Below are 23114 nucleotides of genomic sequence, written 5' to 3'. Positions count from 1 at the left end.
AGCCTGTTTCCAATTCTGTGTCTCCCTCTCTCTCTGCCCCTCGCCCGTTCATGCTCTGTCTCTCTCTGTCCCAAAAATAAATAAACGTTGAAAAAAAAAAAAAGAAATGGTGCGTATAGTATTGGCTTTTTCATTAAGTGAAGGTCTCTAAGTTTATGCCTTTCTTATTTATGTCTATTCTTTTTCAAAGCAAAATACACCTAGAATTTCAAGCAAAGTCAATGTGACAAGACAGATTAATAACCGAATGAATACTTTCCTGTTTTTAGTCGCCTTATCCCTCTCTTCAAGTGTTTCAAAACTGCTCTAACCACTAGATAAACATTTCTAAGATAATGAAGAATGCTTAAACTTAAGCTATAAAACTATTTTTATAAGAACTATGGTAAAAACCACAATGAGAACCACTGTAAACATGAAAGAATGGCTAAATGTAAAAAAAGGAAATACCAAGTGTTGGAAAGAATGTGAAACACCCAGAACTCTCACATATGAGGAGGGGAATGTAAACTGATCCAACCACTTTTTTTTTTTAAGTTGATTTATTTATTTTGAGAGAGAGAAAGAGAAAGATATTGCAAGCAGGGAAGGGGCAGAGAGAGGGAGAGACAGAATCCCAAGCAGGCTCCATGCTGTCAGTACAGAGCCTGACATAGGGCTTGACCTCACAAACCGTGAGATCATGACCTGAACAGAGATCAAGTGTCGGGTACTTAACCAACTGAGCCACTCAGGCGTCCCCCAACCACTTTTGAAAAATTATTAGCAGTTTCTATTAATGTTGAACATAGGGATATGCTATGTCAGCAATTCCCCTCCTGGGTCTATATCCAACAGCAATGCACACTTACGTTCATCAAACAACAAAAACAGTAGCACTGTTCCTGATGGCCAAAAAACTGGAGCCTCCTCAATATTACCCAACAGCAGAACAGACAAACTGGTATCGCCACATGTTGTAATGCCACAGAGCAAGGAGAATGAATCATCTACAACCCCTGGCAACAATGGATGACTCTCACAGATAGACAAAATGTCAAGCAAAAGAACCACAAAAGAGTACTTACTGAATTAGTCCTTCTATATGAAGTTCAAAGTCAGACAAAACTAATGTATAAGATCAGAAGTAGGATAACGGTTAAGTTCAGTGGTGGGAAAGGAAAAGTGACTAGAAGAAGCATGAGGAGGGCTTTCTGGTATACTGGTCATGTTCCATTTAAAGAAGCTGGGGGTTGGTTACATGGGTCTGCAGCCTATAAAAATTCTTCAAACTTTACACCTGTGATATAAGCACTTTTCTACGTTACTCTGTATTATGCTACAATAAAGCCACTTTAAAGAACGAATATCGTGATAAAGCCAGAGTTCCTCCCAGAAACAGAAGACTTCATTCATGATCTCTCCCTCCTAATCCCCTTAGTGCTCCGATGGCCTCTCCCCTATGGAGCGTGGGTCTTCTACGTGGCTCACTCATCCAACAGTCATTTACCAAGTTGTTCCTGCACCCCAGGGCTATGTGGGTCCTGGGCCAGGGGAAACTCTAAGATATCAAGAAAAAACAAGTAACCCTATGATTACAATAGAGGGAGAGATATGCTAAGAGAGGTCTACATCAAGTGTGATGAGAACACTGAAGGTTACCCAACAGAGAGGAGTAAGAGGTCAGAATAAGCTTACGGAAAGTGACGCTGGAACAGACTTGAAGAAAAAAGTCTTTGAGAGAGGAGTAGAGGTGTGGAAGTGATGAGCCAAAGAGGCAGATGGGCAGCTTTGCAAAGGTGCACAGTGGTGTGACCGGCTGCATGCTGAACGCGACCACAGTATGGATCGAAAGCGGCAGTGAGCAAGAGAGGTGCATGGCAGGCCAGCTTGTGACCTGTCACATGAGTCACACCAAGGAATTAGGATTGCATCCTGAAGGAGATGGGAGACCTTGTGAATAATTTTCAGTGGAAAATGACAGGGTATACAATCAGAGAGGTTCAGTGATTTAAAAAAACAAAAAACAAACAAACAAAAAAGGCAGGGAGATCAGTTAAAAGGCTCCAAATAATCCAAACAAGCAAAGACGGGGTTCTGAACTAAGGTAGCAACAACAGAAGTGGAGAAAAAGAGACAAATCAAGGGATAATTAGGGTAAAATCACTCACAGACTTGGTGTAGATACAGACCCACCCCAGAATTCTGACTCTGGCAATGGAACATAGTGGGAGAATGGACTGGTGTGAAATTAGTCTACTGATCCCTAGTGACATCCCCTTGTTTGACTAGGACAGGGATAAGTACGTACGGTTCCTTGTGTGACAAACCACTGACGTTTCTTCTAACAACCTCCTTTTCTCCCACCTCCACTTCACTCACCCATCCCCCCACTCCTCATGCTCACAAGTGCCCATCCTGCTCAGCTGACTCCTAATTCTCAGCATGTTGCATTTCCAAGCCTCTAATCTCCACCAGGCAGCCCGGACACACTGAATCCCTCAAAGTAGTCCAAGTAACCATTTGCTAAACGAGTTTACAGTTCTAGCCTCCAGTAATGAATCTGATAACATTTCCGATGCACCAGGAGCATAAAAGAATAGTTACGTGATTTATTCTCGCTTGATTCAAAAGAAAACTAAAGCCTAAAGAAGTATTTTCAAGAGTGTACTTTTGAGATACGGAGCCGATCCCCTCAAGACTAATAATGCGATTGGCACTAGGGGGCGCCAAACACCTCAGATTCCCTGTCTCTTGGAAAGGTAGTTCTTCCCCACACTCACACACAATGCATTCTCCCTGTTTGCCCCCTACTACCTAACCGGGCCTTCACTTCTTCAGGTTAATAATTCCATTCCCCTACATTCAGTTCCACCTGCAGCCTGCCCCATCCTAACAGATCTTCTGTACAAAAGTAATGACCTGTCACTTCTCTTTCATACTCTACATCAACTATATTGGAAAATCCTGACTCTACTTTCAAATCCCATCCAGAATCCAAGCATTTCCCACTTCCTCCTCCATGACCTGCACCATCTGCTGTCTCAATCCTGCAGCAACCTTCCCTGCTTCTACCCCCGCACCCTGTAATCCACTCACAAAATGGTGGCCAAAAACATAACTATAAAAACAAAGTATGTCAGATCACATTACTGCTCCGTCTTAAATGCTGCAATGGCATTCATATATTTATGTGAAAGCAGAGATCTCTAGAGTGGCCTGCAAGGCCTCGTAAGATGGGATGCCCTTTAGTCTCAGACCTCATTCCTCCCATTTCCTTCTTGCTCCCTTTTCTTCTGCTGACCTCCTCACTATCCCTCAAAACCCCAGGCATACTGCCCAAGGCCTTTGTGCTGGCCTTTCCCTGACTCACAAACTCCTCCCCAGGTAACACAAGGTTCCCCCCTCACTTCTTTCAAGTCTCTGGTCAACTGTCACCTCAATGAGTCCCTCCCTTGGTTTTTTGTTTTTTTTTTTTTAATTTTTAAATGTTTATTTATTTTGAGAGAAAGAAAAGGGAGAGGGTGAGCGGGGAAGGAGCGGAGAAATGGGGAGAGAGAGAGAATCCCAAGCAGCCTCTGCATTATCAACACGGAGCCAGAAATGGGACTCAAACTTGGAGCCCAAACCAAGAGTCTGATGACATTTAACCAATTTAATCAGTTTAACCGACACAACCACCCAGGTGCTGCTGATTGCCTGATTTTATACTGAAAACTGCGGATCTATTTTCACGCTCCCAGTCCCCCTTTCTTGCTCTTTTTCTTTTTTTTTCCCACAGCACTATAACCTTCTAACATACTGGAAAATTTGCTTGTTTGTTATGTTTCCTATTTATTGTCTGCCTCTCCCCATTGGCATGTAAGGTCCACAAATGCAGGGAACTTGGTGTCTCATTCACTGCTGTACTCCCAAGCACCTGAAAGCCAATGCAACACACAGAAGGTACTACATAAACACAGAATGTTTATTGAATAAATTTATTGCTTGATTTCACTTTCCCCCTCCTTACTAGCTCATCTCTAATAAAAATGAAAATCACCAAGTCCTTATGCTGGATATTTTCTATATCTGTCCAGACCCATTCTCTGATCTCCTGCCTTCCCTGTGCCAGGATGGCTGACTCTAGACTGAATCAGGGGGCTCCCCTGCCCTCTGGCTTCTGACCAGGTAAGAAGAGAAGGATATCGGGATTTATATTACCCTGACTCTCTCCCTGGCAAGCTGCAGCACATTGGATAGCCGTCTCCATAAAGCTTTCTCCCAGGTCCTGGCAGCCCCTTCCCCTCATTCTTCAGACCTAAGGCTGGTGGTAACAGTTCTTCTGTTATTAACTCCAGGGAAATTCAATACTCATGTCGCTTTCCCTCAACCTTAACCTCTCCTTTAGAGAGAGTCCCTTTGGTAAACTCTCTTCAATTACCCAGTATCAGAGCACCATCGATATCCCCTGGAGCCCTCTCTAAATAAAGTTGTAACAATAAAATAATCCATGAAGGTGAATATAGTCCATTTGCTTTCTGTAGTTTTAAATACCCAAAATTCCCTTCAACTATATAGGTCCATATGATAAACTAGAATGTACTTGCCCAATTCACTGACTGCGGAAATTTTTCTAGCCACTCTCTCATGGCTCTCTGTTTGGCTTTTCAACCCATTACACGTTTGAACTTGGCTCTGTCTGGAGATGAATTCTCTGTATTTGTTGATCTTGGCTCTGGGAACTATGTATATTTGGCCTTTGCTTTCTTCCTGGATTAACAACCTGGCATGGCATCAAAGAATAAACTGAGCATAAAATGCTCAGCCCAGGCTACCCCTGACCAGGTATAGAGTTAGTGCATATACCTCAAAAAATGCTGTTAGATAGCTTATAGTAAGAGTGTCTTCCTTCCACGTACTTTCTAACTCCCCAATTCAGCAAACATACATCCCTTCTTCCTGTGTCTCAGACGCTGACAATATAAAAATGAAAAAGGCAAGACCTTTACAATATAAAGAGAAAAGAAATACACATGTTGTCTTTTGCAAATGAGAAATATACCATTCCTAGTAGAGAAACCTGTGTATTAAGACACCTCGCAGCTCTCTGATATTAAAGGTCATTTTGATGGAATTTAAAAGAGATTATCTTGCTTGCCTTTAGAACCCAACATTTTTCTAGCATACCTAAGGAGAGAGAGATTTGACCTTCCTCCTATAGTACAACAAACTCGGGTTTCAAACATTTCAGTGGTTAAAAAAAAGTCTAAAACCAAGAATTCAGTAGATACATTCATGTGTTTCATGGAAGACATAAATGTTCCAAAAGTATTTTTTATTCTTTGAATCTAAAATTTCATTTTCTGGGGGCGCCTGGGTGGCTCAGTCAGTTAAGCGTCCGACTTCGGCCCAGGTCACGATCTCATGGTCCGTGAGTTCGAGCCCCACATCGGGCTCTGTGCTGACAGCTCAGAGCCTGGAGCCTGCTTCAGATTCTGTGTCTCCCTCTCTCTCTCTGCTCCTCCCCCGTTCATGCTGTCTCCCTCTGTCTCAAAAATAAATAAACATTTAAAAAAAAAATTTCATTTTCTGAATTTTAATTTTCTGAAATCTCATTAATTGGAAATTCTTGCCAAAACAAAACTCTAATAAAAATGAATTTGCAACCATTTACCAAGCTGTATTTCTCTTCTTTGCTCTCATTTTAGGCATACTTAAATCTCAATTACAGTTTTTACTTTGATAGTATCAAGAATATCAAAAGAGAAGACAATGCTATATTTGGACAAAACATTAGTTTATGACACAGTTATATGGAACAAGTGAACATTCCCTTCCATGAGCCAAGCAGAGAAGTTCAAGTATACATTCCAGGAAGTGGTTAGCCCTTCCCAGACAAAATAATCAAATCATAGAGGAATGCTTATAATCAGACAAGATGGCACATTCTCTCTCCATTGAGCCCTACAAAGCTGCAGCTGCCTCAACAAATAATAAAGTGGCCACTGTGAAGGAGCCACCTGCCTTTACTTTCTGGTTCAAAATCACTGGTGCAGAAACAGAAATTTTATTTAGAGTGAAAAACTGCTCATTGGGCCCTCACAGAGTTCCTATACCTGACTACTATAATACCACATATAAGCAACAGTATTATAACCACAAGCACAGGGGCATATATATCTTCAGACAGTATTTACTCGGCTTCTGCACATAAGCTGGACTGTCCTTGGAGTTGTCTAAATTCCCACCCGCGAGAAGTGCAATCTAAAATAATCGTCATGGGGCACCTGGGTGGCTCAGTTAAGCATCCCACTCTTTTTTTTAATATACGAAATTTATTGTCAAATTGGTTTCCATACAACACCCAGTGCTCATCCCAAAAGATGCCCTCTTCAATGCCCATCACCTACCCTCCTCTCCCTCCCACCCCCCATCAACCCTCAGTTTCTTCTGAGTTTTTAAGAATCTCTTATGCTTTGGCTCTCTCCCACTCTAACCTCTTTTTTTTTTTTTTCTTCCCCTCCCCTATGGGTTTCTGTTAAGTTTCTCAGGATCCACATAAGAGTGAAAACATATGGTATCTGTCTTTCTCTCTATGGCTTATTTCACTTAGCATCACACTCTCCAGTTCCATCTACGTTGCTACAAAGGGCCATATTTCATTCAAGCATCCCACTCTTGATTTTGGCTCAGGTCACCATCTCACAAGGCTGCTTGGGATTCTGTCTCTGTCTGTGTCTCTCTGTTCCCTCCACTCATGCTCGTGCACATGCCCTCCTTCTCTCTATCTCTCAGAATAAACTTAAAAAAAATAATAATAAAATAATCTTGTCGTGAGGAAATGAGTGTGATTAATATAACACACCTAATCTTCCCTTACTTTTGAATTGGTTGATATACAGTTTATTGTAAAACTTTTTGCTCATACAGGCTTGTAATTCATATATCAAAGTCTTTTAAAAAATAATGAAAAGCATGTTTTCAATTTTTCCTACCTTCCTAATCAATCCATATCAAAGTACTGATTCATCTAAGTGATCATGAGGGGGAAAATTTATCTCATCAAGACTAACAGTTAATGCTACATACCAAGGGAGGTTAGTGGTACCTCATGGCAACAGGTCCCTTTCATAACTAAAAACAAAATAAAAACAATCAGGAGTCCTGACCTTTGAAAGACTTCCAATGTGGGCAGATCCTTCCATAAAAAGCCTTTTTCTAAATGAGAGAGAAGTTATTACTTCTAAGTTCTCTCCATTTACTCAACATTTCAAACTATCTTTGGTTTTCCAACAGAGCAATGCTAAGTTTTCCTTATTTGTCTGACTCTAATGGCCAAAACAAAGCCCTCGTTGCCATAGGCCTCTAGGATTTAAACCTACCTAATTGAGAGAATCAACTGCCAATGAGGATATACAAAGTGCCTTCTTCATGTTCAAGATTTGTGTGGTTATCAGTACTTACTCTGCATCAAGAATTTACACTGATTTATACCATTTCTTGTAAGCACTGAGCTAGCTGGAACACCCAACAAAGTACTGATAGTCAAAAGTATTTTAATAAGTACAAAGTAAGTTCACAGGGCATGGGACGGGTTTAAGAAATATCAAGTGATCATGAACAAGTCACTTCCCTATTTACAAATGAGTTTCCTCTGTTAAATGAGGGAACTAGAACAGATAGCCTCTACAAACCCATCCAGTTCCAGCACTTAGTGACTCTGTGCCTCAGGCTCAGCATAGTACGGAAGAAAAAACTACTTTAAGCAAAAGATCAGTCTGTAATATACCTCAGGGAATAAATACAATTCAGTATACAAAGAAATGCCCCAGAAAGGGGCAAAATCAGTAAGTCTAGAGAAGTTCTTTAATTGGATAAGGTTTCTTTGAGGATGTACAACCTGAGTTGGATCCTGAAAAATGGGAAAGATGTGGATATGCAGAGAAAAGGTGGGAGAACCTTCTAGATGAAAACAAGAGCATAAATAAACTCAGCAAAGAAAACATGAGCACAAATGTAGGATCTGTCTCCTGTCTTAAACAATTGGTACAATTTATTCTAAATTGCATTTATGGTACTAGGCTAAACTGCAAATTTAGTTAATTTTTCAGTTTTTTTCTTCCAAGTCTTTCACTGTTGAAAGAAAACTGATAACTTATTGCTTTATATAAAAATACTTTTTTTCTTCATAACATATCTTAATGTGCATGCCATTATTAAAATGTGATGGCTTATTGTTGACCACTTTGATTGAGACCCTACTGTCTTAAGTGCTGGCTGCGTATCCTCCTCCTTCTACCAAGACCAGCAACATTTTTAATGATTAATGATAACCTTACATATCATCTAGAATATGGTATAACCAAAGGAAAGACTTGAAACATATTTCAAACCACTTGAAATCTTCCACTATAACAGAATGATCTATAATAACAAAATATAAAGGGACATCTCTGAATTATAAAATGAAAGATTCAATTTGAAAATACATATCTTTAATAATATATTTGAAATTTAGAAAAATAAAAGCACATCAGATTAAGAGACACATTTATGCAAGTCTGCTTTACTTATGATTATGAAGAATGGTACCAAAAATATTTGAAGAAATGTAACCTCTAACTCTTGAGCTTGTTAAAAACTATCTTTTGATACTTGAGCATGTTGCTCATAAAATGAGGAAAATTTTCATTTCATTCTTAAACTTTGTATAAATATTATAGAGAACTGTCATTTGTTTCAAGCCAATTGTTTTAAAAATGCACACTTACCCTGCATTGTTGCTGACTGCAGTCAGCCCTTTTACTCCAGTCTTTAGTAAAGCTCCTATAAGGTTCTCTGGAATCCCACATAACCCAAAACCTATAGTAAGTGAAAAAGACAAATGATTTGTGAAGAGGATAATGTTCTTTCAGAGAAATCTACATGTTACTCTTTTCCCTTAAAAAAGAAAAAAAATGCAAAGCACATTATTAGATCTACTAAGTGAAATATAGACATATCTCAGCAACTCAATAAATGGCTACACAGCTGTATCCAAATGTTCTGGACCATTGTGTAGCACCAGACATCACCGTCAAATCTTTGAACCTTAAGAATAAAGACAAATGCAACCTGCTAATATGGTTACACGATGGTTACACATTGCATATCTTATACTTTACTGCATATCTAGAGTTTAGAATTCAACCTTTATGTAGCTACTTATTCAAGCATGTTTGTTTTATATGCCTCAGTAGAGTTTTGCAGAATCAGAAGCCTAGACTAATGACTTTTACTTCTTTGTATCTTCCACAATTTGTCAAATAGTATTAGGTTTAAAATTGACATTCAATGACTGATCAGTTGAATGGATGAATGAATGAAGAGCAGCCCTAAAAATAAGGCTAGCCTACAACCAAGGCCTAGAAATTAAAAAAAAAAAAAAAAAAAAAAAAAAAAATCACAAGAATCAGGCAGCAAGTTTAATGAGTGTGAGACCGTGGTTCTAAAAGACATTCCAAGCAAGGTGAAGCAATAGAACTCAGAGGCCTCAATAATAGATAGAAAGCATAAATGCACCTATCTCCTAAAATGAGGAATAACCAAAGGAGTGGCTAGCTAAGGGATGACGAGATCAATGCAGATGTTTTAAGTTAAACAGAATTCCAAAGGATCTAGGAATGTTTTCAAAGCTACTAATAAGACATCCATTTTAAGCTTCAGCTTTTCAAAATAATAGAAAAAAAAACACAAAAAGAAATAAAACGTACAACATTAAGTACTATAACTTAATAAACCTTTAACTAATAATTACATAACATGCTGAATTTATTATGAATAATAAAAATAAAATAATGAATTAATAATAAAATAATTGGCATTTTTAATCTACATAGCTTTGCCACTTTGATTTCCCTGCTTTGCTAAAAACTTAAGAATGTTACCATCACAAAAAGGAAAACAATACTATTACTCACCACCAACCAGAATCGTTGCACCATCAGGGATGTCTTTTACAGCTTCCACTGGATCTGTATAAAATTTGGTATGGCGATGTGTACTGGTTGAAAAGTAGCCAACACATCCCTAAAATATTTTTAAAGATTTTTAAGTGAATAATCATTTAGACATATCTTTGCATATACATTCACTTTTTATATATGCAATGATAATTTCACTATCTGCTCTTTGAAAGAAAGAGTGGGGCTGCAAATAATTCACTGTAAGAGTAGAAAGGACATACCCTATCCACACACTATCAATGGACTTCCTTTGTGATCATGATGGATGCATTCCATTATATAAAGGAAAATTCTGTGTCATTTGTGGCCACCCAAAACACTGAAAGTTGATAGCCCATACACTGGGACTCAGATTCACAATAATGATGTCATCAAGCATCAGTTTCTGATAGTGAGCTAACCTTCCATTCGGTCAACAAATATTCATTGAGAGCTTACTATGTGCCAACTACTATGGTGCTTACTTCCATCCAGTAAATGCTAAGACATGACTGCTTCCCTGGAGATCAGGTATGGTATAACCCATATACAAATACGTAGTAGGGCCCTGACCCAGTCTTAGGTCAGCGAATGCCTCCTAAGAGGACAAGTAATGACCAGCACACAAAAAGATCCATCCCCCTATGGTGCTTGGAGTTTACAGATGCTGCAAAAAATATGAGACTATGACCTATGAGGGAGGCGTACCTAGTCTTACCACAGTGATCTATTCGGTGCAAAACGGGTTATCTAGTGAATATTCACAATCAGTTTCAAACGGTTACTCTCTTTATGCTTCATACACAGTATGGACGGAGAAAAATCAGAGTTCACTGTGTTGTAATCGTTCGTAATCAATGTCACTTATCCTTTATTTCTTATTATACATTCAACCTAAAAAGAGAAGGAGTAAAGAGCATGGCTCTTGACTCCTCATATGCTGCCATGTTAAAAGGTCCATAAGTGTTGTAAACTCACACACACTGCCTTACCAGTCTTTGACAGACGACCTATGGGGTCAAGGTAATGGCATTAGTAAGTTTCTAGCATTCTTTTCTTCCTCTATAAACTTCTTTCATAAAACGTGTCAATTACTACAAAAGCCTATTGCCTTTAAGAGAACTATACTGAAAGCCAAATAAGATCTGCAAAGGTTACACAGATGACTTTTGTCCCTTTAAATTCAACCTTCAGCCAGGTCAGGCAAACACAGGGGGTACGACCTGGCACACCACCCAAATGCCAAAAATAAAAGGAGGCAGAGCTAGAAAGGAAATAGGCTGAGCTGCAGACAGACAGCTTACTTCTCTGTCCCATCCTCAGCAGCAAGGGTTTATTGGATTCTATTTGAACACCGAATATTTTTTTTAAATCCTGGAAATGAAAAGTTCAATAGCCTCAATAAAGAGGCCAACAGATGAATCACAAAATAAAGTTAAGAATGTCTCCTTGAAAATAGAAAAAAGAAAAAGACACAGGTATTCTAATCTCACCAATTCTATTTACAGGTCAAGTTTCTGAAGCTGAGTAAGATTTTGTAATTGTAATGTACCCAACACTGTGTTACAGCAAGACCAGATCCCAGGTTTTGGCCTTCATCAGAGTCCTTCTACCACAATATGCTCCTTTCCCTGTTTTTTAAAAGCCCTAATCTTGGGGTGCCTGGGTGGCTCAGTCGGTTAAGCGTCCGACTTCAGCTCAGGTCACGATCTCACACTCCGTGAGTTCGAGCCCCGCGTCGGGCTCTGGGCTGATGGCTCAGAGCCTGGAGCCTGTTTCCGATTCTGTGTCTCCCTCTCTCTCTGCCCCTCGCCCGTTCATGCTCTGTCTCTCTCAGTCTCAAAAATAAATAAACATTAAAAAAAATAAAATAAAAGCCCTAATCTTACTCTATTTCATTATTTAGAGACAACAAATCATTATGAATACCCTATTTTTTCACAAGGAACTCTACTGTCATTATCTTCACTAAACAGTGAAGGACAAGTCAAGTCATTGCTCTGTACACCTTAAACTTAGTGTTGTTTGTCCATTATATCTCAGTAAAATTGGGGAAAAAGTGTAAAAACATGAAATATATAAATTAATGCTAATCCTATCTCTTACAAAAAAAAAAGTGGGGGTACTGGTGAAGAGTCAGGGTCTCAGCAGGAGGAGGAGGAAGAAAATAAAAGAATTCATCTACACCTAAGCAGTCTAGGGGAGAGGTCACCCTGAACTACTTATCTATAGACTAAGAAACATGAATCCTATAGAGAGGAAGTCAAAAGAAAAGTCATTTCTCCTACAGATCCAGGACACTTTTGGGGTTCACAAGGAGAAACAAAACCATAAACAGACTTGACAGGTCTTCTGTTCCTCTGTTTCAGCTGAAAACTAGTATCTTCATTAGTCAGAAATTATTGAAACACTTGCCCCACACCTTGAAAAAAAATATCTCAGAAGTATTTTAGAAAATACTCAAGTGTCTCACATTTATCCAGATAATGATAAGCTAAACACAAATAGATGCTCAATGTTTGCAGGGAATGGGAGAATGGCTCAATATACTTAAGAATTTATGTCCAACTTTGTTTTTTTCATTTTTCACACATTCGGTGAATGTTTGTTGACTTTTGCTATCTGTTACATTGACAGTTGATATCTACTTGCTGAGAAATCAATAGCGTGGCTTAATGGGCCACACTCCAGTAATCCCGGGGTCAAAAATACCCTTGCTTCAAATTCCAGTTCAACCACAATTGCATGACACTGAGAAAATTGCAAAATCGGGGGGGGGGGTGGATTTTAAATTTACAAAAGGATGACAGTTGTTTCTCAAGGATACAGTGAGGATTAAGTAATGGTATAGCAGAAACACTCAGCCTGGCCTCAGTCCTGGGCTTGGACTACAGAAGATACCCTGGGGATGTTTGCTTCTTTTGGAGAAGATTAACTTGTCATTGATTGGAGTTTAGTTCTCATTTAAAATTTTTTTTTAAGTTTATCTATTTTTGAAAGAGAGATTGGGGCGGGGAGCCAGGGGGACAGAGACAGAGAGGGAAACACAGAACCCGAAGCAGGCTCCAGGCTCTGAGCTGTCAGCATAGAGCCCGACGCAGGGCTCGAACTCATGAACCGTCATGAGATCATGACCTGAGCTGAAGTCAGACGCTTAGCCAGCCGACTGAGCCACCCAGGCACCCCAGTTTTCATTTTTAACCTCCCTGCTGTACCCTACTCATACACACATGTGTGTACATATTACTGATTTGACAAAGAATTTTTTTAGCATGACCCATGCTAGAGCAAATTAATCCACACCATTTTTGTTGAGGGTTTGAAAAATGGGTCCTAGCTTTAAGATTACTTGAACACGTTTATTTTATTTGTAGTCAAATTTGCCATTCTAAGTATTCAAAGATTACCAGGCAAGCTAGAAGCATGCATGCAGGTAGGGAGGCAAAGAGGAAGCACGGTGTCTGAAACCAGTTGCACCAGAATGTTTCCTGTGTATCTTTAAGGCTTCAAGCCTTGGGGGGGGGGGGGGGGGGGGGGAGCAGCATCCTAGGGAAAGCCTCTGGGTTTGTTTTCTGAACAGGCTTCTCCCTGCCCACATTCTCTCCCATACCCCCAGCCTTTGGGAGTCAAGGAGCATCACTGCTAACACCCTCTAAGACTAAGCAGGAGAGGTGCCTTTTTTCTTAGGTAACTGAATTCAAAGTGAAGCTCTATGCTGCTCATAAATTGACATGTCTTCTAAAATTCTAGAACAATGAGGTAAAAAGACCCAAGTACCATCTGCTAATAGCCTTCAACTTTGCAGAGGTTACCAAAAGAACAAAGAGCGATGAACTGTTCAGCTTCAACATCTATTTATTCTGAGGATGATTTTTTTCACCAAGGTCTTCCTTTATATTCACCTAGTGTATTTCATTTTGCTTTTCCACTCTCCCACCTTCTGCAAAATTTCACTTTATGTTGCCACTAGTTTCTGCTATTGCTACTGGAGGAAGGAAATAAAAATGACTGTACTGCAAAAGATCAAAGTACTGAAGTGCAAGAAATAATCAAAATTCTTACACTACAAATTTTTTTCTATTTAATCTATTTGTCTTTTTAAAATCCTCTCCACCATCACTCTTTGTCCTCTGGTTCAAATTCTTGCATTTAGAATCTGAAAGCGGATTTCACAGTTGAGCCTAAATTTCATCTCATGACTTCCCAACTCAGAATCTCCTTCCTTTCTTACCACTTCTACCAATACTTCTTGTGCCTAAATTTCTTTTTTTCTTGTCATTCAATGCTCCAGAACTTCAAAAAAATGCACTTCATTTTGAAGTCCTTTAAGGGAAACTCAACACAGCATATTGCTTTTTTATCTTAAAATTATCTTATCTTAATGATATGGAACTGTACACCCAGGTGATACTGACCTTGTCACCTTACAGTTAAATAAATCAGACACAGGAAGACTGATACTGCCCACTTCAGTATGAAAGTTTGATCCACAGAAGTGGGGAACAGAAGTCATATGGAGAGAGATGAAGAGGGCCCTCTTGGGAGGAAAAGACAGTAATACGTGGGTGGCTAAACACACACACTTGGCAAGGAGCATAGCGTACCACGGCCAAGCAGAGGTGATGACGTGTTGAAATGCTTTAATGCGTTTAGTGTGAAATGCTTTGATGATGGTCCATTACGGGACAAGTATCTGTCAAAAGGTAGAATGTTCACCTTAAACTAAACACTACCAGTTACATACTTATAACATGAATAAATAACTTGCAAGGAGCTCACAGGGAATTACTGACATTAGGCAATTCTCTAAAGCAGGAGCATACTGTTTCTGAGGGAACATACATGTTCTATTCCAATGATGGATTGATGCCCAGCACTTTAAAGGAGCACAGGTGAAGGAGTGATGCATTCTGCCTGGTATATCAGAAAGCACGAGGAGCTTGCCAAGAGTTAAAATACTAATGAGGATGGGGAATCCAGAAAGAGAAGAAGCAGGAGTAAAGGCATGGAGATATAAGGCTCTCACTGTGTTTGCTCAAGGACATGTGGGATCAGGTCCCATGGAGAGAAGCTTGTGAAGATAAGGCTAGAAAAGGAGACTGAGACAGGTTGTGGAAGGCTTTAAGGACCATACTAGAATTTCAACTTCATCCTTCAATGAGGAAGGGACAGCAAAGCTTTTGAAACAGAGATGTCACAACTCCTATGAAAGCCTGAGACATGAAAGTGGCAGAGGAAATCATTCTTTCATTCACCCATTTGATCAAAAAAATATCCATTTTGCATCAAACATACTAAATACTGGAATACAGGATTAAACAGAAAACTACTCAGGGGGCACCTGGGTGGCTCAGTTGGGTAAGCACCTGGCTCTTGGTTTTGGTTCAGGTCATTATCTCATGGTTCATGGGTTTAAGCCCCACATTGGGCTCTGAGATGACAGTATGGAGCCTGCTTGGGACTGTCTCTCTCTCCCTCTCTCTGCCCCTCCCCCATGCTCTCTCTTTCTCTCAAAATAAATAAATCTTAAAAAAAAAAGAAAAAGAAAAAGAAAATACTCTGGCATAGTCCCTGCGCGGATGAAACTTATAAACTACTCAGGCTAATAGTCATTAAATAATTACAAAAACTTAAATACAACTGTAATATCCGATCAGGGAGCCGTAAGGAATAGATGGTTGCTGGGAAAGAGTACCAAGGACAGACCCACAGAAATTTCAGGAAAGGTACACACATGGCATCGCTTATCAACTGGAGGTGGAGGGAAGAGGGGAGGAAAGAAGGATACCAAGACTTCTATCTTACACACTGGATGGATACTGGTACGGTTAGCCATAATGAAAACAAAACAAAACAAAACAAGGGAGGAAAAAGCCACTTTGTGGCTGGGTCATTTTGGGTCAGAAAGAGCTTGAAGCACTAAGTGACATCCAGGTGGAGTTGACCAGTAAGTTGTACCAGGACTGCAGCTCAGGGGAGAATGGAATTGAAGGAAGATATGGGAAAAAATAAGTTCAAGAAAGAAAGATAAATAAAGTATTAATGGTAGTTTGAGGACCTTTTTCTAGTAATAATTTTCCCCAGTAAATGGAAAATAGTATTAAATGCTCCCTCTAAAATAGTAATGGAGAAGAAAGATAACTTCAGATAGTCTATTCAAATCTAAATCCATGCCAATGGCTCTGAAATGTAGTCCTCAGACCCAAAGCATCAACATCACCTGGGAACTCATTTATGCAAAGTGTGCTTCAAGCCCCACCCACCCGGCTGGACCCTGCAACCTCTCAGATAAAGCCTCCAGGCAATTCTGAGGCTCACTCAAGTTTGAGAGACTTGCCAAACACACACACAACACACACACCATCTCATTTGGGCTGTTGGTTATGTTTAGCAAAAAAGTTCTCAAGGTTACTATTTCTGTTTGTCCACAGAGTTCTTTCATCCATATATTAAACATGTATTGAGTGTCTATACTATGCCTGATAGTATGTAATGTTGAAAGGGATGGAGGGTGCCTGTGTGGTCATATCAGGTGAGCGACTGACTTCAACTCAGGTCATGATCTTGCGTTGGTGGGTTCGAGCCCCACATCGGGCCTCCCTGCTGTCACTGCAGAGCTCACTTTGGATCCTCTGTCTCCCTCTTCTGCCCTTCCCTGCTCATGCTCTTTCTCTCTCTCAAAAATAAATAAACATTTAAAAATGTTTTAAAAAAGTGTTGGAGAATAAGGTATATGATACTGTTCCTGACAACCAGAAACTTTCGTCTTGTTAAGCAGTCAACGTATACATTTGAAAAGTTAAACAAGCACCCAAGTGTTAAAGTTTAAGGGAAGTTAGAGATGAGAATTCAAGGACTAAATAATCGTAATGCCAAGTGCCAAGCCTGAAGAAACATCTGCATGCAGGCACTTGGATCTATGACAATCAAACTGGAAAGGAAGAAACTTTGGACCCTCATATGAATTTTTAATGAGGTACAGCCTCTAATTTTTTTTTTTAATGTTGGTTTATTTATTTTGAGAGAGAGAGAGCCTGAGCAAGAGCAGGGGGAGAGGCACAGAGAATTCCAAGCAAGCTCTGATTTGTCAGCACGGAGCCCAAGGGAAGGGGAGGGGCAATCCTGATACCATGACACTGAGCTAAAATCAAGAGACAAGAGAGGCACCTGGGTGGCTCAGTTGGTTGAGTGTCTGACTTCTGCTCAGGTCATGATCTTATGGTCCATGAGTTCAAGCCCCACATGGGGCTTTGTGTGGATAGCTCAGAGCCTGGATCCTGCTCTGGATTATGTGTCTCCCTCTCCTCCAACTGCTCATGCTCTCTGTCTCAAAAATAAATAAACGTTAAAATTTAAAACAAAATAAAATCAAGAGACAAGAGTAGGAGGCTTAACTGCCTTAGCCACCCAGGCACCCCACAAAGCCTCTAATTTGTAACTGCCACCTGAGAAGAGGTTTGCTGGGCTTCAGAAGTGGTTTAACGCTATAACTAAATATGGAAAGTGAGTAAATTACACTTAGGCAAATAAGTAACTGGCTAAAGAGCAAATGTTTTTAACCTCCAGGCAAATGTTTTTAACCTCCAGGCAGGGTATCACAGTGTCCTGGCATGCATTAGTTTCAAAACCACCTGCAGCAATGTGACTGAAGGTTACTCAAGTGCCCTTCTAATAATGCTTTATAAACCCAAAGCTACCTGCAATTACCAAAAAGCTTCCTTTCCTAAGAGGCATTTATGAGTAAAATGTTCCAGTTCTACATCACCCCCTAGCATTTACCTAAGAGGCTTAGTGGCCCCTGAGTTCACTGTTGTCAAGAGACTGGATTCGGGAAACAGTAATGGGGCGGGACAGTCTGTGAGTACACCGTGTGCAAGGTAGGTTTTTCAAGTACAAAACTATCATTTAATACGCTACTAAGTTAAAAAGGTCCCTTTTCGTTGTTGTTCTCTTGCAAGGAAGAGGTTCCGCGGTTACGATGGTAGCAGAGATGCGCTACACTCCACTCACTTCTGGGCCAGTACTGGCCTCAGGGAACTCGGAACAGGAATTCCACCTGAGCTTGGGCAAGGCAAAAAAAAAAAAAAAACAAAAAACAAAAAAAACCTATCAACTAACAATCGCCGCGAAGACTGTCTCAGGATACCACTTGTTGGCGAATTGGCAGTAAGGGCGGAACAAGATTTTCTAAGGGTTTGAAAACGGAAATCCTCCAACGCGGATGCCGGCGCCCCAAGACCCCGCGCGAGCCACGGAGGGCCGGAGCGCTACAGGCTTCTCCGCTGGACAGGGAAGATGCCCAGGCGTGCGCTCCAGTCCGGGTTCCCTTTCCCACCGCCGCGGTGCTGTGCGGCGCAGCCAAAAAAGGGAGGACAGGGAGGAGACGGCATTCCACCTCCAAGGCACCCGGCATCCGCCCCCTCCGCGGCCAACTCGTGCTAACCAGCCCTGGATTCTGGGCCTCTAGAGGCCCCCCAGCCCTCAAATCCTGTGCGGGGTGCAAACCTGCCCCCTGCTGCCGTCACCCCTACCCCACCGTAGACACGCGCGCCCTCCCGGTGCCCCTCTGAGGACGCGATTGTGCCCTGAAGGGCGTCTCGCCGCTGCCAAACGCCGTCCCGCCCGCTTGCAGCCCCTTGGCGTGCCTCTACGCCTGGTCTCGCCTGGCTCGGGGAATCGGCTGCAGAACCGCGCAAAGGCAGCCACCCGAAGGAGCAGAGAGGCAAGGCAGGCGTCGGTGCGTCTCGGTGCCTCTGGACCCGGCGCCACGGATGCTAACTTGTAGGTTGGACAGCGTGGGTGCGGGCAGGGGAGAGGACATGGGCACACGCGGGGTTTCGTCTGCTCTCTGGCGGAGCGTGGCCTTCTTCGCTTGCACTTTACCTTGGACCAGATGCCGCCGGAGCGGCAGGTGGAGGCGCAGCGCCAGGGCCAGGCGGAGAGGCGTTTGAGAGCCGCCATGTTCGGGGCTGGGCTGGGAGGAGACAGCGAGCTGCAGCGCGCGCGTGAATGTGTCGGAGCGCTGCCGGACCGTCGCCGCGTCAAGGGGAAGGGAGCGAGAGGCAGGCGCGCGGGGGGCGGGCTGGAGGCTCGACCGCGCGTCGCTGACGTCCTCCTGCCTCCTGTGCCCTCTGAGGCTGCAAGTTTATAGAGACGCGAGGCTGGGAGGGGCCGGGCTGGGAGCGTAAGCCTGCGTTGCTAGCGCGGGTCGCGGGGGAAGTACCCCAGTCCTTCGGCCGAGGAGTCTTTTCCCAGCGCCCGCGGGTTCCGGGCAGCTGTGCCCCATGCACGCACTTGCCTAGACAGCCCCTTGTCGGCCTGTTAGCTTTGAGGAGGCGTGGGAGTCGGCCTTCGCCAAAGTCTTTGGTAATTGTTGGCCTAGCATTGGGGCAGCGCAGGGTCTCTCTCGGAGCCTGTTGCTTTTCCAAGTCAGTGTCCAGCACGTGTGTGGGCGGCACGTGTGTGGGCTACCCCCTAGAGGTCCCCTACATCTGTTCCCCACTCCCGGACAGCTTTCATTTCGTCCATGTATCAGTCCCCTCTCTCCACCCTTGGCCCTGACTTGAGTAGAGCACGTTTGGAGTAAGAATCTGCCACAAGCCAAATGCCATTAGGTGTGACCAGGAAAGCCTGGTCAAGATTGCCCGTGGACAAGAGACAAGGTTAGGACTGGGCCTCTAGGGCCTTCTCTTCCTTCTTTCCCTTCTCCCATCATCCAAGTCTGTATTTTGCAAGATCTTTCTGGCACTGGAGTCCCAGAAACTCCAGAGATTACTCAACAGATGCAAACATTCAGGTGTATATCCTTTTGACTGTCCTTAGGTTACATAATTTATCTAGGCCTAAGTGTCCTTACCTGAAAATCTTAAATGTCAGAATTGTCATAAGGTTTACATGAGATTAATCATTCAAAGCTTCTGGCCCCGTTATAAACACGGAACAATTAAATGTTAGGCATTATTCAAGTTGCAGTTGTGGATTGGTATGGTACATACATTCTCTTAAAGCCTTATCTTTTGACCAACCCCTTGAGGACATGAGCCAAGTCGGATTTCTTTTTTTTTTTTTAATTTTTTTAAATGTTTGTTTATTTTTGACCGAGACAGAGTATGAGCAGGGGAGGGGTTAGAGAGAGAGAGGGAGACACAGAACCCAAAGCAGGCTCCAGGCTCTGAGCTGTCACCACAGAGCGGACGCGGGGCTCGAACTCACAGACTGCTAGATCATGACCTGAGCCAAAGTCGGACGCTCAACCGACTGAGCCATCCAGGCGCCCCAAGATATTTACAGAACCATCTATGCGTTTAGCAGACTGGAAGGACCAAGTGGAAACTCAGTAAAAGTTTTAAGTGCTGAACAAATCCTGGGCTTATGGCTCTTTTGAACCAAAGCAAAGCACACAAGGAAATTAAATGAGACTTTAGCTTCTTTAACAAGCACACAATCAACCATCCAGTTTCAAGTCTGTCCATAAAAGCATTTGCCCTTTCATGGTATTCTTTTAACTCTTTTTTTCCTTATGAATATTATTATTTTAATCAAAATCAGTGAGAGAACAGGATGCCAAGTTAGACTATCCAATTACATTAGGAGAAATTATGTTAGTAATGCTCTATGTTTTCAACATATTTTAAGAAGTTGAATAGAGGGGAAATTCAGGTATTAGAACTTAAGTCCCATTACTAGTCCTAATCAGCATATAGTAGCTGTCCTACTGTAGCTTTTTGAATGTGGAAAAGCTAACATTCACAATTGGGTCTGCTTTTCCACTTTTGCCCTTCTAAAGGACATATGAAATGGAAAACAACTTTGGCAACTTTGTCTAACTGTGGTCATATGACTCACTCTTCTTGGCTGGTCTCACTCTGTTGCTTCTGACTGAAGAGAAGACACACATTTCAGGCTTGTACTCCATGTGACTTTAATTCTTGCGGGAAAAAAAATCAGCCTCATTATGGTCAAGACACTGTACTATTTTTTTTACAGCTCTATGGCTGTGTTTTATCCTTTTTAAAATATGAGTTTCTTGAATTTGAACAAATTATAGAAAAGTTCTTCTATACAGATTTCCCTCCTGGTTCCAAAGTCATTTCAGTTTTAGTCTGTGTAAAACCCAATTTTTTTTTAATATCTGAATTTTTCTGAATTATGAGAATAGTTCCCTCTTGCTTTGGAGGACAGTTTGTGGCTAATATATTCTGGAAACTATTCTTTGTGTAATATTGTACAGCTTAATTTACACATTCTTGAAAGTTGAGATTTTTTTTTTTTTTTAAGGTTTATTTTTTGAGAGAGAGGGAGCTAGTGCACACAGTGGGGAGGGGCAGAGAGAGGGAGACAGAGAATCCGGAGCAGGCTTCACACTGTCAACATAAAGCCAGACACGGGACTCAAACTCACAGAACTGGGAGACCATGACCTGAGCTGAAGTCTGACATTTAACCAGCTGAGCCTCCCAGGTGCCCCAAAAGTTGAGAGAATTGAATTGAATTCAAAGCTTTTATTTTTTATTTTATTTTATTTAATGTTTATTTATTATTGAGAGACAGATACAGAGCGTGAGCAGGGGAGGGGCAGAGAGGCGAAGACACAGAATCTGAAGTAGGCTCCAGTCTCTGAGCTGTCAGCACAGAGCCCGACACATGGCTTGAACCCACAAACTGTGAGATCGTCACCTGAGCTGAAGTTGGTCGCCCAACGAACTGAGCCACCCAAGTGCCCCATTTTCTGAATTCAAAGCTTTTAAACAAAAGGTCTGATTCCAGAGAGGCAATAGGAAAGTTTCTTTTGTATTATTTTATGTATGTGTGTATATATGTATATCATGTTATGTTTTAGATATATGTGCATACATACATTCATTTATGTGTATGTTTACATACATATATATACTGCATATCCCCTTTCTATCAAATGAATGCAACTTGTCAAAGTTAGATTGTAAACTTTCTAAATTGCCATTCTCTGAGGGATTTTTAAAGATTTCTTTTGAAGTTTATTTATTTAATTTGAGAGACAGAGAGAGAGAGAATCCTAAGCAGGCTCCGTGCCCTCAGTCCAGAGCCCAGTGCGGGGCTGGATCCCCCAAACTGTGAGATCATGACTGAGTCAAAATCAAGAGTTGGACATTTAACCAACAAGCCACCCAGGCATCCCTGCTTGAGGGATTTTTGCTTAAATTATCCTAAAATACTATTTATTAGTATCATCTCTCATTACTGAGATATAGGACATCCTGCCCTCACAGCTGATAGAGTATTCATTTACTCCTCCACATTGATAAACAGGGGCATCTGGAAACTTGTTTTTCAAAGGTTGTTTGACTGGTTTAACTAGTAATAGTTCTTAACTAGATCATTTGAATCAGTAAAAAAATGTATGCATGCTCCATTTTATACAATGGTTTGTTAATATATGAGAAACAAATTCCTTCAGATATTTTCCTCTAATGTATTTGAAAGACATAAATTTGAAATTTTACATAAATATGTAAATGTATTATTTTATAATGCAAAGTATCTCTTAATTTACTTCTTTTATGTGTTATTTTCATAGATTTTTGGAAACAGTGCATTGTATTAACTAATGTGCTCCTAATATTTATTTGATGGGGGCGCCTGGGTGGCTCAGTCGGTTGAGCGTCCGACTTCAGCTCAGGTCATGATCTCACAGTCTGTGGGTTCGAGCCCCGCGTCAGGCTCTGTGCTGACAGCTCAGAGCCTGGAGCCTGTTTACAATCCTGTGTCTCCCTCTCTCTCTGCCCCTCCCCCGTTCATGCTCTGCCTCTCTCTGTCTCAAAAATAAATAAACGTTTAAAAAAAAAAAAGAATGACACATTTCAATATCTTCAAGACATTGACAAGTCAAAAAATCAGGTTAAAGCCCAATGACAGTATGATTCTATGGAAAAATTTGCTTTTGTTTATGCATAGATGCCTGGAAGAATATTTATAGAAAATTCAATAGTAAATTCTTTTTCAGGTGATTTTTACTTTATTCCTTATGCTCTTATAATTAATACTCATTTTTATTTCATTGTGGATAGAAAGGCATATCACCTCCACCTTCTTTTTTGAATATCTGTGTAGATATCTGTTCCCAAAGAGGTGACAAAAACATTCTAAAATTTCAAATCATCAGACATTTGTTCTACAGCAAGCTCTCTTCTAT

General features: G+C 41.3%; 2 protein-coding genes across 2 annotated transcripts in view; one reads left to right on the top strand and one right to left on the bottom strand.

Moving 5' to 3' along the window:
* The window catches only part of OXCT1 (3-oxoacid CoA-transferase 1), a 135701-nt gene extending 116590 nt beyond the window's left edge, over positions 1–19111 (bottom strand). The window contains exons 1-3 of the mRNA XM_015067560.3: positions 18828–19111; positions 9921–10029; positions 8733–8823 (exon numbers count right to left, since the gene is read on the bottom strand). Coding sequence (XP_014923046.2) covers positions 8733–8823; positions 9921–10029; positions 18828–18905 — 278 coding nt within the window. The 5' untranslated portion in view covers positions 18906–19111. The remainder of the gene's footprint in view (positions 1–8732; positions 8824–9920; positions 10030–18827) is intronic.
* RIMOC1 (RAB7A interacting MON1-CCZ1 complex subunit 1) overlaps positions 18599–23114 on the top strand; it is a 40896-nt gene continuing 36380 nt past the window's right edge. The window contains exon 1 of the mRNA XM_027076004.2: positions 18599–18725. Within this exon, the coding sequence (XP_026931805.1) occupies positions 18716–18725 (10 nt within the window). The 5' untranslated portion in view covers positions 18599–18715. The remainder of the gene's footprint in view (positions 18726–23114) is intronic.

The sequence above is a fragment of the Acinonyx jubatus genome, chromosome A1, assembly GCF_027475565.1.
Source record: "Acinonyx jubatus isolate Ajub_Pintada_27869175 chromosome A1, VMU_Ajub_asm_v1.0, whole genome shotgun sequence".
Classification (NCBI taxonomy): domain Eukaryota; kingdom Metazoa; phylum Chordata; class Mammalia; order Carnivora; family Felidae; genus Acinonyx; species Acinonyx jubatus.
This window is presented reverse-complemented; position numbering and strand designations above follow the sequence as displayed.